We start from the raw sequence: 15954 nt of genomic DNA on the forward strand, positions 1-15954 counted from the left end.
CAGTCTGCCGCATATTCCACTTTTCCAAAATCTCATTCCTCCAACGACCTCAGTTCTGCCAGGTTCCCCAGACACTCATCGCTCTCAATATTCTAACTCCTGTGTGTCCATTTTTCCCAGCATTCTCCTTTGGAACTGCAGGCCATGCCAGTGCCTCCCTCCTGCACGATGTGCTTGTGCCCAGCCTGCTTGCTCTGCTGTGGCCATCAGACACTCCCCCGCGCCATCTCCCCTCCCAGAAGGGCTTGCCTGACTGAGCCGTGGTTATTCAGCTTTGATTGACCTCCACAGGTGCTGAACAAGGCCAAGTATGGTCCAATATGGATAACTCACCTAGGGCTTCGAAGCTACATTAACCTGGCCAGTGCCCCGCTCCTGGAGCAAGTGATGCGGCAAGAGGGCAAGTACCCAGTACGTGACTACATGGAACTGTGGAAGGCGCACCGGGATCTGCATGGGCTGGCCTATGGGCCCTTCACCACGTGAGCTGGGGCCTGAAGGGACTGGAACAGGGCCCCAGAGGGTCAAGCCCAAGCACAGTGGCCCTGGGTAGCCAGTGGGTAGTGGGTAGAGTAGGATCTCCCTGCCTCCTCTAAGCCTGATACTTAGTCTCGAAAGCAGTGGTTGGGATGGGCTGAAGCCCAGAGAGCATTCATTGGCTTTTCCATGAATACATTGTGTGACTTTGGACGAATGAATGATTTCCCCCTCCTTGGCCTTACGTTTCTCACACGTAAAATGGGAATTTTGGACTGGAGTATCTCCAAGGTATCGCTAGGACCTTTTCACCTCCATTATTCTACAATATGATTGACAATATACCAACTCAAATCATAAAGGGACATCTCTGTTTATAGTTGAAAAAAATATCGTCACTGTATTAGATGGGAGGGCTCAGTTTAATTTTTAAAAAATAGTTCCCAAATTATGTATTCTATTCTTGTTGTTGGATATAACTTCTGTGGATGCTCTCCACACGCAGAGATGGATGTAGGTTTCAGCTTTGAAGTTATACCTAGAAAAATTACGATGATATTGGCAGCGCCATTTGAGATCAGTAATTGGGCATCATTGGCAATAAACCATTCCTAATGCCACAGTTTGTAGCTGGATGTATTATAGGCTTCTTTTTGCTGTAGTTTGTTAACAGAGCTCCCCAAACAATGAGTAGCTATTTATAGTCTCTGGTTGCTTGACTTCCATGTTGTAGTCACTCAAGAGATTAAAGTAGACTCTGGTGGTGGTAACAATGGTAATCATGAACCACGTGCTTATGACATGGCAGGCAATAGGCTAGTCTCTTTACATCTATTGTTTCATTTTATCCTCACAAGTCGTCCATGAAGTAGTGATGATTACTATCCCCATTTTATAGACGAAGAAACTGAGGCCTAGAGAGTTTTTGCGTTACTTACCAGAGGTGACACAGCTAGCAAGTGGTGGTATAGATCTCTCTGATTCTGGAATTCAAGAACTTATTGCCTTGATGCTTTTGGAAAGGAAACACACTCTTCTGGAATGTTCATCTCATCTTTTTTTTTTTTTTTTTGAGGAAGATTAGCCCTGAGCTAACTACTACCAATCTTCCTCTTTTTGCTGAGGAAGACTGGCCCTGAGCTAACATCCATGCCCATCTTCCTCTACCTTATACATGGGACGCCTACGCCAGCATGGCGTTTGCCAATCAGTGCCATGTCTGCACCCAGGATCCTAACTGGCGAACCCCAGGCTGCTGAGAAGCAGAACGTGCGCACTTAACCGCTGCGCCACCGGGCCGGTCCCCATCTCATCTGTCTTTGATCACTGTACATTCTTTCTCCCATTGCATGTTTTTCTTTCTTTTTCCTGGCTCCTTCACAGTTTCAGAACTTAAACAACAATTCCCGGGCCCTTTACTCAAAGTTCTGGAGAGATAATAGAGAATGTCTGTCTTTCAAGAGCTCTTTAACTTCCCATCTGACCTTGACGGCAAGATTTGGGTGCAAGTTTTCGTCAGGTCAGCGCACGCACATCTGGCCTTGATGACTCAGATTTAAGATCAGAGCTGAAAAATATGTCCATCCTTGGTGATCTGTTTACTCTCTTTTCCTCTAAAATCAGTTGCCTAAATATATGATACCATGTGTACGTATTTAAAAGCTATTTTGCTAATCTATAAATGGCTTTTTTGTTTTAACATATATATTTTTTAAAATCTTATTTTATGAAGCATGGTTCCCCAAGAAATGTTTCAACAACCACAGAAAAGCCCTCATTTCAGTTCTGCAAATCGGATTTCTGCTGTTGGGAGAGTTTTCCTCTTGGAGAAGCACCTACAGCCCGAAGTTCCTATAAATGGGTCCTTTCTGGTTTCATCTCTTTTTCAACAACACTTTTACTTTATCTTTTTGCAAGTTTTCCCCAACATATTAAAGAAAACTTCTGGGGTTTGAGGTTCATTTAAATAAATGATTTTTTAAAAATAAAAAATCTGATTCTTTTTTTTTTCCTGCTTTATCTCCCCAAACCCCCCTGTACACAGTTGTATATCTTAGTTGCCGGTTCTTCTAGTTGTGGGATGTGGGATGCCACCTCAACGTGGCCTGACGAGCGGTGCCATATCCGCGCCCAGGATCTGAACCCTGGGCCACCGCAGCAGAGTGCGTGAACTTAACCACTCAGCCACGGAGCCTGCCTCAAAAATCTGATTCTTGACTTAAGACTTTTTAATGTTTTTTTCTTTTTAAAATACCTTATTGGTTTTTAAAATTCTAAAGTCATACTTAGGGTAAAAATGCCAATAATAGGAAGGGGTGGAGCAAAATGGCGGGGTGAGCTTACCCGGGATTCTCTCCCCTCCAAAATACAACAAAAGATCAGAAGAACTGAATTTCAGAGAATAAACATAATGCCAGCTTGTCAGAGATCTACAATACCAAGAAGGCGGAGATCATAAACCTTGCTTACACCCTCGGAGGCGCTGGAATGGTAGGAGAGAACATCGCTCCCTCCCCTAGAGTCTGCGATCACTGCGGCGCCGGTCGGGAAGGAGCGGGGGAGGGGCCGCGCAACGGGGATCATCCAGGACTCCTGCCGCTGATTCAGTGGAGACCCGCTGATGGGGGGAAAACTTCCGTCCGTGAGGACCCCATAAATCAAGGGCCTTGGGAGACCAGAGAACAGAACTGATCTGAACCCAGACCATCGCGTGTGAGTAACAGCCCCTCCGCCCAGCAAAGCCAGTGGGCGCAGCCATCTTGACCCAAGGCGGAGAGCTAACACGCGGCTCTCGACCCCCATCTAGTGGTGACAGGCTGTAATTGCAACTGAGTTCTACCACCATGAGAAAAAACCGCTCCTCTACCATCCAGCAATTTATAAAAGCCCCAGACCAGAAGGAAAATAATAAAAGCATAGAATTAAGTCCTGAGGACTTGGAAGTAGGTAAACTAAGTGATAATGAGTTCAGAGCAGCTATAATAAAAAAACTCAATGAGGTAGAGAGAAAGATAGAGAAACAAGCCGAGTTCTGGAGTTACTTCACAAAAGAGATTGAAATCATAAAGAAGAATCAAACAGAATTACTTGAGATGAAAAACACAATGGACCAGATAAAACAGAATACGGATTCCTTGAATGCCCGTGTAGACAACATAGAGGAGAAAATTAGCATAATCGAAGATAGACAGGCTGAATGGCGCCAGACAGAGGAAGAAAGAGAACTAAGAATTAAAAAAAAATGAGGAAAATCTCCGAGAGATAATGGATTCAATGAGGAGTAAGAACATAAGGATCATAGGAATTCCCGAGAATATGGAAAAGGAAAATGGAGCAGAAAGTGTGCTTAACGAAATTATTGAAGAGAACTTCCCAAATCTAGGGATCGATGGAGAAATGCGTGTAGAGGAGGGTTTTAGATCTCCTAGATTTGTCATTGTAAAAAGACCTACTGCAAGGCACATAGTAGTAAAGTTGGCAAAAAGGAAAGATAAGGAAAGAATACTCAGGGAAGTAAGAAAAAAAAAGAGAATAACCTATAAAGGAGCCCCTATCAGACTGTCAGCGGATTTCTCTACAGAAACCCTACAAGCTAGGAGAGAATGGAGTGACATATTCAAAGCTTTAAAGGATAAAAATCTTCAGCCAAGAATACTCTATCCAGCAAGAATTTCCTTCAGATATGAGGGAGAAATTAAATCTTTTCCAGACAAACAAAAGTGAAGGGAATTTGTAACCAAAAGCCCTCCATTACAAGAAATCCTCAAGAAGGCTCTCATACCTGAAAAAAGAAAAAAGGGAGAAAGGGGACACAATCCACAGACTAGGGAGACCGATGGATAGAACCAGAACAGGATAGCAAATATTCAACTATAGCATTAGGGTAAAGGTAAGGAAACTACCAAAACAAGGATGATCTTAGCACTCTAACTACCAATTAATAAGACGAGTTGGAATAAAAAATGAAAATAATTATTTACGAGGGGAAGAGCAAAGGGTCTAAATCAGTATTGGTCAAGTAAGTAAGAGACCACCAGAGAATAGACTATATTATACACAAGATTCTAAATACAAACTTCAAGGTAGACACTAAAATAAAGTACAGAACAGAGTCACAAATCACAAATAAGGAAAAATCTAAGAAACCCAGCATAAGAAATTGCAGTATTAAATGGGTAGTCTAAAGCAAACAGGAAAAGAAACGCAGGAAAACAAGATAATGAGCGACAGATTAACAGCATCAATAATCACTCTCAATGTGAACGGATTGAACTCTCCAATAAAAAGACACAGAGTGGCAAAATGGATTAAAGAACACGATCCAACAATTTGTTGCCTCCAGGAAACACACCTCAGCCCCAAGGACAAACACAGACTCAGGGTGAAGGGGTGGAGGACAATACTTCAAGCAAATAGCAAGGAAAAAAAGGCAGGTGTTGCAATTCTCATACCAGACCAAGTGGATTTCAAAATAAGACAGGTAAAGAGAGACACAGAGGGACAATATATAATGATCAAAGGGACACTTCATCAAGAAGAAATAACGCTTATAAATATCTATGCACCCAACACAGGAACACCAAGATTCATAAAGCAACTATTAACAGACCTAAAGGAAGACGTTAAAAACAACACAATAACAGTAGGGGACCTCAACACCCCACTCACATCAATGGACAGATCATCCAGACAGAAAATCAACAAGGAAATAGTGGAGCTGAATGAAAAACTAAAACAATTGGACTTAATAGACATATATAGATCACTTCACCCTGAAAGAGCTGAATACACATTCTTCTCAAGTGCACGTGGAACATTCTCTAGGATAGACCATATGTTGGGAAACAAGGCAAGCCTCTACAAATTTAAAAAAATTGAAATAATAACAAGCATCTTCTCAGATCATAGTGCTATAAGGCTAGAAATTAATTACAAGAAAAAAGCTGAGAAAGGCACAAAGATGTGGAGACTAAACAACACACTACTGAACAAGCAATGGATCATTGAAGAAATTAAAGAAGAAATAAAAAAATACCTGGAAACAAATGAAAATGATAGCATGCCATACCAACTCATATGGGATACAGCAAAAGCTGTATTAAGAGGAAAATTCATCGCAATACAGGCACATCTTAACAAACAAGAAAAATCCCAAATAAGCAACCTTAAAGCACACCTAACTGAACTAGAGAAAAAAGAACAAATGAAGCCCAAAGTCAGCAGAAGGAGAGAAATAATAAAAATCAGAGCAGAAACAAATACTATTGAAACGAAAAAGGCAGTAGAAAGGATCAATGAGACAAAGAGCTGGTTTTTTGAGAAGATAAATAAAATTGACAAACCACTAGCCAGACTTACAAAGAAAAAAAGGGAGAAAGCTCAAATAAACAAAATCAGAAATGAGCGAGGAGAAATAACAACAGACTCTGCAGAAATACAACAGATTATAAGAGAATACTACAAAAAACTATATGCCAACAGAATGGATAACCTAGAGGAAATGGATAAATTCTTGGACTCCTACAATCTCCCAAAGCTCACTCAAGAAGAGGCAGACAATTTGAACAGACCAATCACAAGGAAAGAGATTGAAACAGCAATCAAAAACATCCCAAAGAATAAAACCCCAGGACCAGATGGCTTTCCTGGGGAATTCTACCAAACTTTCAGAGAGGATTTAATACCTATCCTTTTCAAGCTATTCCAAAAAATTGGGGACGATGGAACACTTCCTAACACATTCTATGAGGCCAACGTCACGCTGATACCAAAACCTGACAAGGACACCACGAAAAAAGAGAACTACAGGCCAATATCACTGATGAACATAGAGGCAAAAATTCTAAACAAAATTTTGGCAACCAGAATTCAGCAATTCATCAAAAGAATCATACATCATGATCAGGTGGGATTCATACCAGGGACACAGGGATGGTTCAACATCCACAAATCAATCAACGTGATACACCACATCAACAAACTGAGGAATAAAAACCACATGATCATCTCAATAGATGCAGAGAAGGCATTTGACAAGATCCAACAGCCATTTATGATAAAAACTCTGAACAAAATGTGCATAGAAGGAAACTACCTCAACATAATAAAGGCCATATACGACAAACCCATAGCCAACATCATACTCAATGGGCAAAAACAGAACGCCATCCCCCTGAAAACAGGAACGAGACAAGGATGCCCTCTATCACCACTCTTATTTAACATAGTACTGGAGGTCCTGGCCAGAGCAATCAGGCAAGAAAAAGGAATAAAAGGAATCCAAATAGGGAGGGAAGAAGTGAAACTCTCGCTGTTTGCAGACGACGTGATCTTATATATAGAAAACCCCAAAGAATCCATTGGAAAACCGTTAGAAGTAATCAACAACTACAGCAAAGTTGCAGGGTATAAAATCAATTTGCATAAATCAGTAGCATTTCTATACTCCAGTAATGAACCAACAGAAAAAGAACTCAAGAATACAATACCATTCACAATCGCAACAAAAAAGAATAAAATACCTTGGGGTAAATTTAACTAAGGAAGTGAAGGACCTATATAATGAAAATTACAAGGCCTTTCTGAGAGAATTGGATGACAACATAAGGAGATGGAAAGACATTCCATGTACATGGATTGGAAGAATAAACATAGTTAAAATGTCCGTTCTACCTAAAGCAATCTACAGATTCAACGCCATCCCAGTCAGAATCCCAGTGACATTCTTTACAGAATTAGAACAAAGAATCCTAAAATTCATATGGGGCAACAAAAGACCCCGAATTTCTAAAGCAATCCTGAGAAAAAAGAACAAAACGGGAGGCATCACAATCCCTGACTTCAAAACATACTACAAAGCTACAGTAATCAAAACAGCATGGTACTGGTACAAAAACAGGTGCACAGATCAATGGAACAGAATTGAAAGCCCAGAAATAAAACCACACATCTATGGACAGCTTATCTTTGACAAAGGAGCTGAGGGCATACAATGGAGAAAACAAAGTCTTTTCAACAAATGGTGCTGGGAAAACTGGAAAGCCACATGTAAAAGAATGAAAATTGACCATTCTTTTTCACCATTCACTAAAATAAACTCAAAATGGATCAAAGACCTAAAGGTGAGACCTGAAACCATAAGGCTTCTGGAAGAAAACGTAGGCAGTACACTCTTTGACATCAGTACTAAAAGGATCTTTTCGGACACCATGCCTTCTCAGAGAAGGGAAACAATAGAAAGAATAAACAAATGGGACTTCATCAGATTAAAGAGCTTCTTCAAGGCAAATGAAAACAGGATTGAAACAAAAAAACAACCCACTAACTGGGAAAAAATATTTGCAAGTCATATATCTGACAAAGGCTTAATATCGATAATATATAAAGAACTCTCGCAACTCAACAACAAAACATCAAACAACCCGATCAAAAAATGGCCTGGAGACATGAACAGACATTTCTCCAAAGAAGATATACTGATGGCCAATAGGCACATGAAAAGATGCTCATCATCGCTGATCCTCAGGGAAATGCAAATCAAAACTACACTAAGATATCACCTTACATCCGTTAGAATGACAAAAATATCTAAAACTAATAGCAACAAATGTTGGAGAGGTTGCGGAGAAAAAGAAACCCTCATACACTGCTGGTGGGAATGCAAACTGGTGCAGCCACTATGGAAAACAGGATGGAGATTCCTCAAAAAATTAAAAATAGAACTACCATACGATCCAGCCATCCCACTACTGGGTATTTATCCAAAGAGCTTGAAGTCAGCAATCCCAAAAGTCCTATGCACCCCAATGTTTGTTGCAGCACTGTTTACAATAGCCAAGACGTGGAAGCAACCTAAGTGTCCAGCAACAGACGAATGGATAAAGATGTGGTACATATATACAACGGAATACTACTCAGCTGCAAAACAGAACAAAATCATTCCATTTGCAATAACATGGATGGACCTTGAGGGAATTATGTTAAGTGAAATAAGCCAGCGAGAGAAGGATAATCTGTGTATGACTCCACTCATATGAGGAATTTAAAATTATGGACTAAGAACAGTTTAGTGGATACCAGCAGAAAGGTGGGGTGGGGGGTGGGCCCAAAGGGTGAAGTGGTGCACCTACAACACGACTGACAAACATTAATGTACAACTGAAATTTCACAAGATTGTGACCTATCAATAACTCAATAAAAAAAATGCCAATAATAAAATATTGTTTCCCTACCCCCAACTCCCATCCCATCCCCCTAATAGTCTGGTGTGAATTCTTCCCTACTTTATGTAAAAATATACATATGGATATGTAGGGTTTCCTCTTAAAATTGGACCAAATTGTACTTATTACTCTGCAAATAATTTTTAAAAAATTGACACATACTCAGCTTGCTTAGGAAAGGTCAAAGGTTTGGGGGACAGCTGAGTGTGGCGACAGCCCCTTAACTTGAAGCTTCCTTATGGGAAGCATGTTCCCATTCACACGAGCATCCTTGCCTAACCAGGGTGGGGACCCAATTACTGCTGAATGGCCATGGCAAGAGGACCTGGGGCATCGCCTGCTGGGTCTCCCTGTCTCCTTGGCCCACTGAGCCAAGGAGAGCCTGAAGGGCCAGAGTCTGAGCACCTCAGGAACCCTAATTTGCTTCTCCTTTATTCCTTGTCCTCCACGCAGACGGACTAGGACCACTGCAGCTCCTCCTCAGGTCACATCCAGAAGGTTCTTGAGTTGTATCATCCTCAGATAATCGTAGTCAACACTCAAGCATTCACTACATGCCAGGCTACTGATCTAAGCACTTCAGTTATCTGGACAACCCTACTAAGATAGTCACTCTTATTATTCCCATTTTACAGGAGGGGAAACTGAGGCACAGAGGAGTTAAGTCACCTGCCTGTGGTCACTCAGCCCGTAATCATCAGACCTGTGATTTGACCCTCGGCAGTCTGGTTCTAGACGCCCACCTTGACCACTGCCACTCTCCTGTAGTGAGATTCTGAAGTTTTGTGTCATTTGAAAGTTTGGTGATTCTGTAATTCTAAATCCAGGAGTCTGTGGTTTTCCTAGACTTGGTAGGGGCCTCAGGGTGGGAAGGTACCATGGAATCTACCCCCATCAGATACTTATGTTTGGGTTGCTCCTCCATTCTCCGCAGGGAAGGAGAGTCCTGGTACCGGCTGCGCCAGGCTCTGAACCAGCGGCTACTGAAGCCAACTGAGGCTGCGCTCTACACGGATGCTCTGAACGAGGTGATCGATGACTTCATGGTTCGACTGAGCCAGTTGCAGGCGGAGAGTGCCTCGGGGGACCAGGTACCTGACATCGCTCACCATTTCTACCACTTTGCCTTGGAAGGTACCCTTGCTGGGAGAGGGGCCGGGGTGGGTGGGCATGGCTCAGGGGTAGGTGGTGCTCCCCCTCCTCAAAACCCCCTGGATTCTGTGTGCCATGGCACCGCCTCCTGTGATGGCCTCTGTGCACCGCCAGCTATTTCCTACATCCTGTTTGAGAAACGTATTGGCTGCTTGGAGCGCTCCATCCCCCAGGACACCAGGACCTTCATCAGATCTATCGATCTCATGTTCAAGAACTCAGTCTATAGCACCATCCTCCCCAAGTGGACCCGTTCTGTGCTCCCTTTCTGGAAGCGATACCTGGATGGCTGGAACACCATCTTCTCTTTTGGTGAGGAGTCCAGGGAAGGAAGTTGGGGGGCGGTCCCAGGGTCCTGCATTAGCAGCCTTTCCTAGGACCTGCTCATGCTCCCCGCTGTTGGAGTTGCTCTCTGTCCTCGGAGATCATGACTTTTGGCCTTATCCTCTCCTGTTCTCCATGGTCCCTGTAGGGAAGAAGCTGATTGATCAGAAACTCGAGGAAATAGAGGCCCAGCTGCAGACAGGGGGCCCAGATGGGGTCCAGATATCTGGCTACCTGCATTTCCTGCTGACCAGCGGACAGCTCAGTCCTCATGAGGCCATGGGCAGCCTGCCTGAGCTGCTCCTGGCTGGAGTAGACACGGTGGGTGAGGGGGGCCGGCGAGGAGACCAGGGACTCCCAGCTCCCATCCTGAACCAATTCCCCATTATCCCCCACCTGAGCCTGATCTTCGTCCCTCCAGGTACCTACTTCTCTTTCCGTAACATGGGTGTAGAGCTAGAAGGAAAATGGGGTCATTCGGCCCGGTGGAGGTGGGCAGGGGATGGTCCTTTCTTAAGAGGGAACCCATCACCTCCTGGAGCCTCCCTGGAATGGCTGAGAAGTTTCACCTCACATCTAATATGACTTTCTCGTGCTGTGTTTAAGTGGAGAGTTGAAGAGCTTGCCCACAAGCATCTTCTTTGTAGGACCTCTTCCTAGCCCTATTGTCGTGTTGGGTTTCCCTCTCTGTTAGTCTCCTCTGTTGCTAGAGTGTGGTTCTCCATCATGTTGGTCCTCCCTCCCACTGTGGAGTCACGTTTAGCATGGGGGACCCCATGAACTCCCGTGTTGTAGTCTGCCATACTCGTGGCAAATTAATTTTTCTCCCACATTTTGCGCACGTCCACTCCCCCACCCTCCCGCTACCATCCTGACCTTTTTCCTAGAAATCCCTCCTCACTTCGTCTCTCACTCGACCTCCCAGACATCCAACACGTTGACGTGGGCCCTGTACCACCTTTCAAAGCACCCAGAGATCCAGGCGGCCTTGCACAAGGAGGTGATGGGCGTGGTGCCAGCTGGGCAGGTGCCTCAGCACAAGGACTTTGCTCACATGCCCCTGCTCAAAGCTGTACTTAAGGAGACCCTGCGGTAGGCTGCTGTTGCCGGGGGCACAGAGTCTGTGTGGGGGAGTACTCAGATACACGAGTGGGAAGTGGGCACTGGTGGGTTGGGGCTAGGGCCGGGATGAGATGGGAAGAGGGGCCTGGGGGACCAGAGAGGTGGGGTCGAACGGGAGGGCCTTCTGCACCTTCTTGGATCCAGGGCAAATTGCACTTTCTTTCCCCTGTAGCCTCTACCCTGTGGTCCCCGTGAACTCCCGGGTCATCACGGAAAAGGAAATTGAAGTTGGTGGCTTCTTCTTCCCCAAGAATGTGAGTGGGACTGGAGAGCCGGGGTCCCAGGGATGCCCCGCAGCCCTAAACTCATGTGCTGCCCGTTCTTCCCCTGCAGACCCAGTTTGTGCTGTGCCACTATGTGGCGTCCCGGGACCCTAGCATCTTCCCTGAGCCGGAGAGCTTCCGGCCTGAACGCTGGCTGAGGAAGAGCCAGACTGATACCCTCAGGGTCCAACACCCGTTTGGCTCTGTGCCCTTCGGCTATGGGGTCCGAGCTTGCCTGGGCCGCAGGATCGCAGAGCTGGAGATGCAGCTGCTGCTGACAAGGGTGAGTGGGGAAAGGTGGGAGGGTTGTGTGGGCCAGAGAGGGCTGAAGGAGGCCATGAGGAGGAATGAAGGGAGGCACAGGGTGGGAGCGTGCAGAGGAGGGCAGTGGATGGGGATCAACAGACTCTAACCACTCCGTCTCTGCGTTTTACCTCCCAGCTGATCCAGCAGTACGAGGTGGCCCTGGCCCCTGAGACGGGGGAGGTGAAGAGCATGGCCCGCGTCGTCCTGGTTCCCAGTAAGAAGGTGGGCCTGCGTTTCCTGCAGAGACAGTGCTGAGCTGGCCCCCTCCTCTCCCTCCCTGGCACAGAAATTCCTGGCTACTGCTGTGTCTCAGATGAGGAGAGAGAGAAAGGGGCTGCCAGATGCCAAAGGCTGGAGCACAGAACACTGAGCTTCTGCAACTTTTATCATGTTGAGTGTCTCCTTCTTAGATAAAAGGCCATCCCCTTGTCACATTGCTATGCTTGAGGAAAATATAGAATAAAGGGGCTTTTATTGATGACTGGAGACCTTTGTCATTCTTTTTGATGACCCGGCATCTGAACCCCTTTCTGTGTTTGGAGAACACCCTCTCCCCACTCAGGAGTCTTGGTGGGATGCAGAGCTGCCTCACTCCATGGAAGCCGAGAACACTGCATGCCTTCCCAGACCTTGCAAAGAGGCCTTAGCTGCACTTGACGTTGGCGGAGGTCCCGCAGGAGCAAGAGCTGCAGAGCGAATTCCTTGTCACTGAGAGTGGCACCTGCTCTTGAACAGAAAGTGCTTAGCTTTAGGCAGTAGAGTACTGTAAAAATTGTTGGAGGAGTTCTAGGCTAGGCCTGCAGCCGTGACTCCTAGCACACCCCAGGGTGCTGACCAGCCTGGGAAGCACCGCGTTGGCCAAGAGGATGAGAGTTGGAAAGCTTTCACTACAACTATTGGCCCTAGTCCTATTCCCTGTCTCCCAGGTCTGTGCTGGCAAAAAAAAACAAAAACAAAAAAAGATGTCCTCTCACTCTGCTCCCTGCTCCTGATGGCAGAAAGAGCTGGAGCAGCAGAAGTGTGGCCCCCTTCCAAATGTCTCTCACCTACAGCCACGAAGGGGAACCCAAGTCCCACCTGGAACTCTAGCTGCAAGGGAGTCTGGGGATTGTAGTTTTTAGCTTTCCAGGCTTTTCAGCACAGGAAGCTGACTAGAGGGAAAGGGACGGGCGTTGAGGTCCAGCGTACCGGTGCACGAGCCTGCAAAGTCAGTGAACCCCAGCCTCAGAGTCCCAGCCCCAGCTGTAAATTTCTTTAGAAAACTAAAGTCAAATTTCTGATGTCTGTCGGGATTTGAGTTTGAGCCCATTAAAAAAGTCACGTCATTGCCCTGATTAAAATCTCTCAGTGGCTCCTCTCTGCCCTGAGGCACAGTCCAAAGTCCTTACCGTGGCTTAGAAGACCCCTTGTGGAAGCTTCCAGGTGGGCGAACACATGGCGGGGCTGGGGAGAGTGGGGTGCCTGGAGAGGGCCCCGAAGCTCCGTGCCCTTTCCCCATGCTTTGCCCTACGCATCTCTTCCATCTGGCTCTTCCTGAGTTGGGATCTCAGAGCTATTTTGCGATCGAAGTCTACATATTTGAGCCCTTTCCAAGGGCCTGAATGCGTTCAAAACAAACAAAAACAAACTAGAAACCCCAAAACAGAACAACAACAAAAGACTCTCTGTGTTCTGGCACCCTACCCTCCACACCCCTCATCCTCCCACCAGGACACCCTTCCACAGCTGAGCCCAAAGTCCTTGTATTTCCCCGAGCACATTGCGCTCTTTCCGGCCTCAATACTTTGTACTTAATGTCCCGTCTCCCTGGAACACCATCTTCACCAACTGTTATGTCATCCCAGAGACTTGCTCTTCCTTAGGACTCAGCTCAAATGTCACTGCCTCTGCAAAGCCTTCCCTGACCTCTCTGGGTGTGTGTGAGCACTTCCTCTTGTGCTCTCCTCCATTCCCCCTCCAGAACAAGCACCTCAGCCCGTTCACCCTGCTGTAGGCCCGACTGTGAGACCCCCGCAGGGCACAAATCAAGCTCCTTTCCGTTTGGATCCCAGTGTCTAACTCTGTGTCAGCACCTAGGAGGCGATTAACAAATGTTTGTTGAATGAGAAGAGACTGGAATCGGAGGGAGGGACAGGAAGGAGAGGGGAGGATGTGGAGCTTTCCATGTTGAGAAGAGAAACGTAGAAAGAATTGAGAGGAATTCCTGATGGTGAAGGCACGGCTCTCGACCCCACGCATGCAGGGGCTCACCGATGAGAGCTGCTTATAAAAGCAGAAGCTGGGGGCTGGGCTTGGAGGTGCCAGGAGCTCTGTCACAAAGTCAACCAGAGGGGACTTCTGCCTTTCCCAGTATGCCGCCCCTTCAGACCAGCAGGGGTGAGCTGCCCAAGCCACGTGAGCCCCTCAGGGCTGGCGCTTGGGTAGGGGAGTATGTGTGATGTGGCTTGGGATTGGGGCTTTGTAGTAACTTTCCAGGAGCGTCAGCGTTTGTGTCTGCCGCTCAGTCAGTGAATCGACAGGCTAATCTCACATCAGAATCTATGAAGATCTTGTATATTCATAGGATAGAATATTATTCATCTGTGAAAAAAGAATGAAGTACTGATTCATGCTACATCTTGGATGAACCTTGAAAATGTTATGTCAATAAAGGAAACCAGATACAAAAGACCATGTCTTGGTGGACTCCACTGACGTGAGATGTCCAGAACAGGCAGATCCGTAAAGACGGAATGTAGATTAGTGGTTGCCAGGAGCTGGGGGGAAGGGAGAAAGGGAGAGGTTGTTAATGGAGATGGAATTTCTTTTGGGTGATGAACATGTTCTGGAATTACATAGTGGTGACAGTTGCACAGTTTTGTGAATACACTAAACACCATTGAATTATACGCTTGGAAAGAGTGAGTTTAATGGTATGTGAATTATATCTCAATTGAAGGAAAATCTATGAAGATCAGTTTGATCAGATTATTGTAGAAATAGCTGCCAAGATAAGCCATACTTCCAGAGACACCACAGGAAATTCGGAGGCACTGCCTTGCTGTGCATTTATAGGGCCTAAAATCCAGCCTCCAACCAGAAACCAGAAATGCAGAGCCGAAACGAGCTAAGCAGATAGGTGAAGCAATGGTGTCCTTGTGAGGATTAATTCAAGAGCAGGCTATATTCCTTCACATTTTGATGAGGTGGAGGCAGCGCTTCAGAGGCTCCCTCTGAAAGCTCTTTGCCATCAGGGACAAGAGATAAGATCTGCAGAGCCATTAACACCACTGTGAAACCTGGCTCGCTGAGGCCGCTGCTGGCAAGCCACAGACACCACTCTGGGAAGAAGAGGCTCAGAGACTCCCACCCCAACAGAGAAAAACAAAATACAGCGTGGCCAAAGAGATGTCTCTTTATACTTGAAGTTCTTATTTTTTTTTTAATTTGTGAAAGATTTTTATTGAGATATAATATACCTACAGAAAAATGGATATACTGTAAGTGTACATGAAGTTCTTTTGCTTATCTTGGAGTCGAAATTGACCTCTGTCAGTTTTTATTCTATCGCAATGCCTGGAGAAGACTCATTTAATGTAAATGGAAAAATTCCTTTCTTTGACTGTGATTCCTTGAGACACGTGGACTAGCTACAGGATGGATGTGGTGGAATAGCATAGACTCTCTCCCTTGCAACTTTCTCTCTGGAGGGTAGAAGGCCGCGGCTCTGGTTTGAAGGCTGGCACAGAGACCATCAGTGGCCAGTGATAGGGCACACTTCCAGGAACTCTGGGCTGTTCCTATAAGTCACAGTGAACGGATGTCACAGTGCGGCTCCCTGATAACTCACCCTGACCTGATTCTGTAAGGAAAGAAGAACAGGATTTAAAGGAGCCATTAATTCACCACAGCAGATACACCTTTGACTGAAAAGAATGTGCACATCTCATTACTGCTATTCCAGCTAGCTTGAATTTGGCCAAATGTCCTAATTTGGCCTACCATATTTTTTGGTAAAACTTTAAGAAAACAGCTTGTCTTAAACAATGATGCAGCACTACCGGGAATAAAAACAGAGTGTTTGCTGTTTTCTGGCGGTCTACATGCC

General features: G+C 45.6%; 1 protein-coding gene across 7 annotated transcripts in view; it reads left to right on the forward strand.

Moving 5' to 3' along the window:
• The window catches only part of CYP27A1 (cytochrome P450 family 27 subfamily A member 1), a 43816-nt gene extending 31463 nt beyond the window's left edge, over positions 1-12353 (forward strand). For 4 of the 7 annotated variants that reach the window (XM_070618295.1, XM_070618293.1, XM_070618300.1 and 1 more), the window contains 8 exons: positions 292-482; positions 9635-9834; positions 9967-10164; positions 10325-10597; positions 11064-11268; positions 11471-11552; positions 11632-11844; positions 12003-12353. In XM_070618295.1, the coding sequence (XP_070474396.1) occupies positions 292-482; positions 9635-9834; positions 9967-10164; positions 10325-10597; positions 11064-11268; positions 11471-11552; positions 11632-11844; positions 12003-12122 (1482 nt within the window). In that variant the 3' untranslated portion in view covers positions 12123-12353. The remainder of the gene's footprint in view (positions 1-291; positions 483-9634; positions 9835-9966; positions 10165-10324; positions 10598-11063; positions 11269-11470; positions 11553-11631; positions 11845-12002) is intronic. The other 3 variants (XM_070618299.1, XM_070618298.1, XM_070618297.1) reach the window with 1 other exon arrangement.
• Positions 12354-15954: the final 3601 nt, after the last annotated feature.

This window comes from Equus przewalskii, chromosome 5 (assembly GCF_037783145.1).
Source record: "Equus przewalskii isolate Varuska chromosome 5, EquPr2, whole genome shotgun sequence".
NCBI classification, from domain to species: domain Eukaryota; kingdom Metazoa; phylum Chordata; class Mammalia; order Perissodactyla; family Equidae; genus Equus; species Equus przewalskii.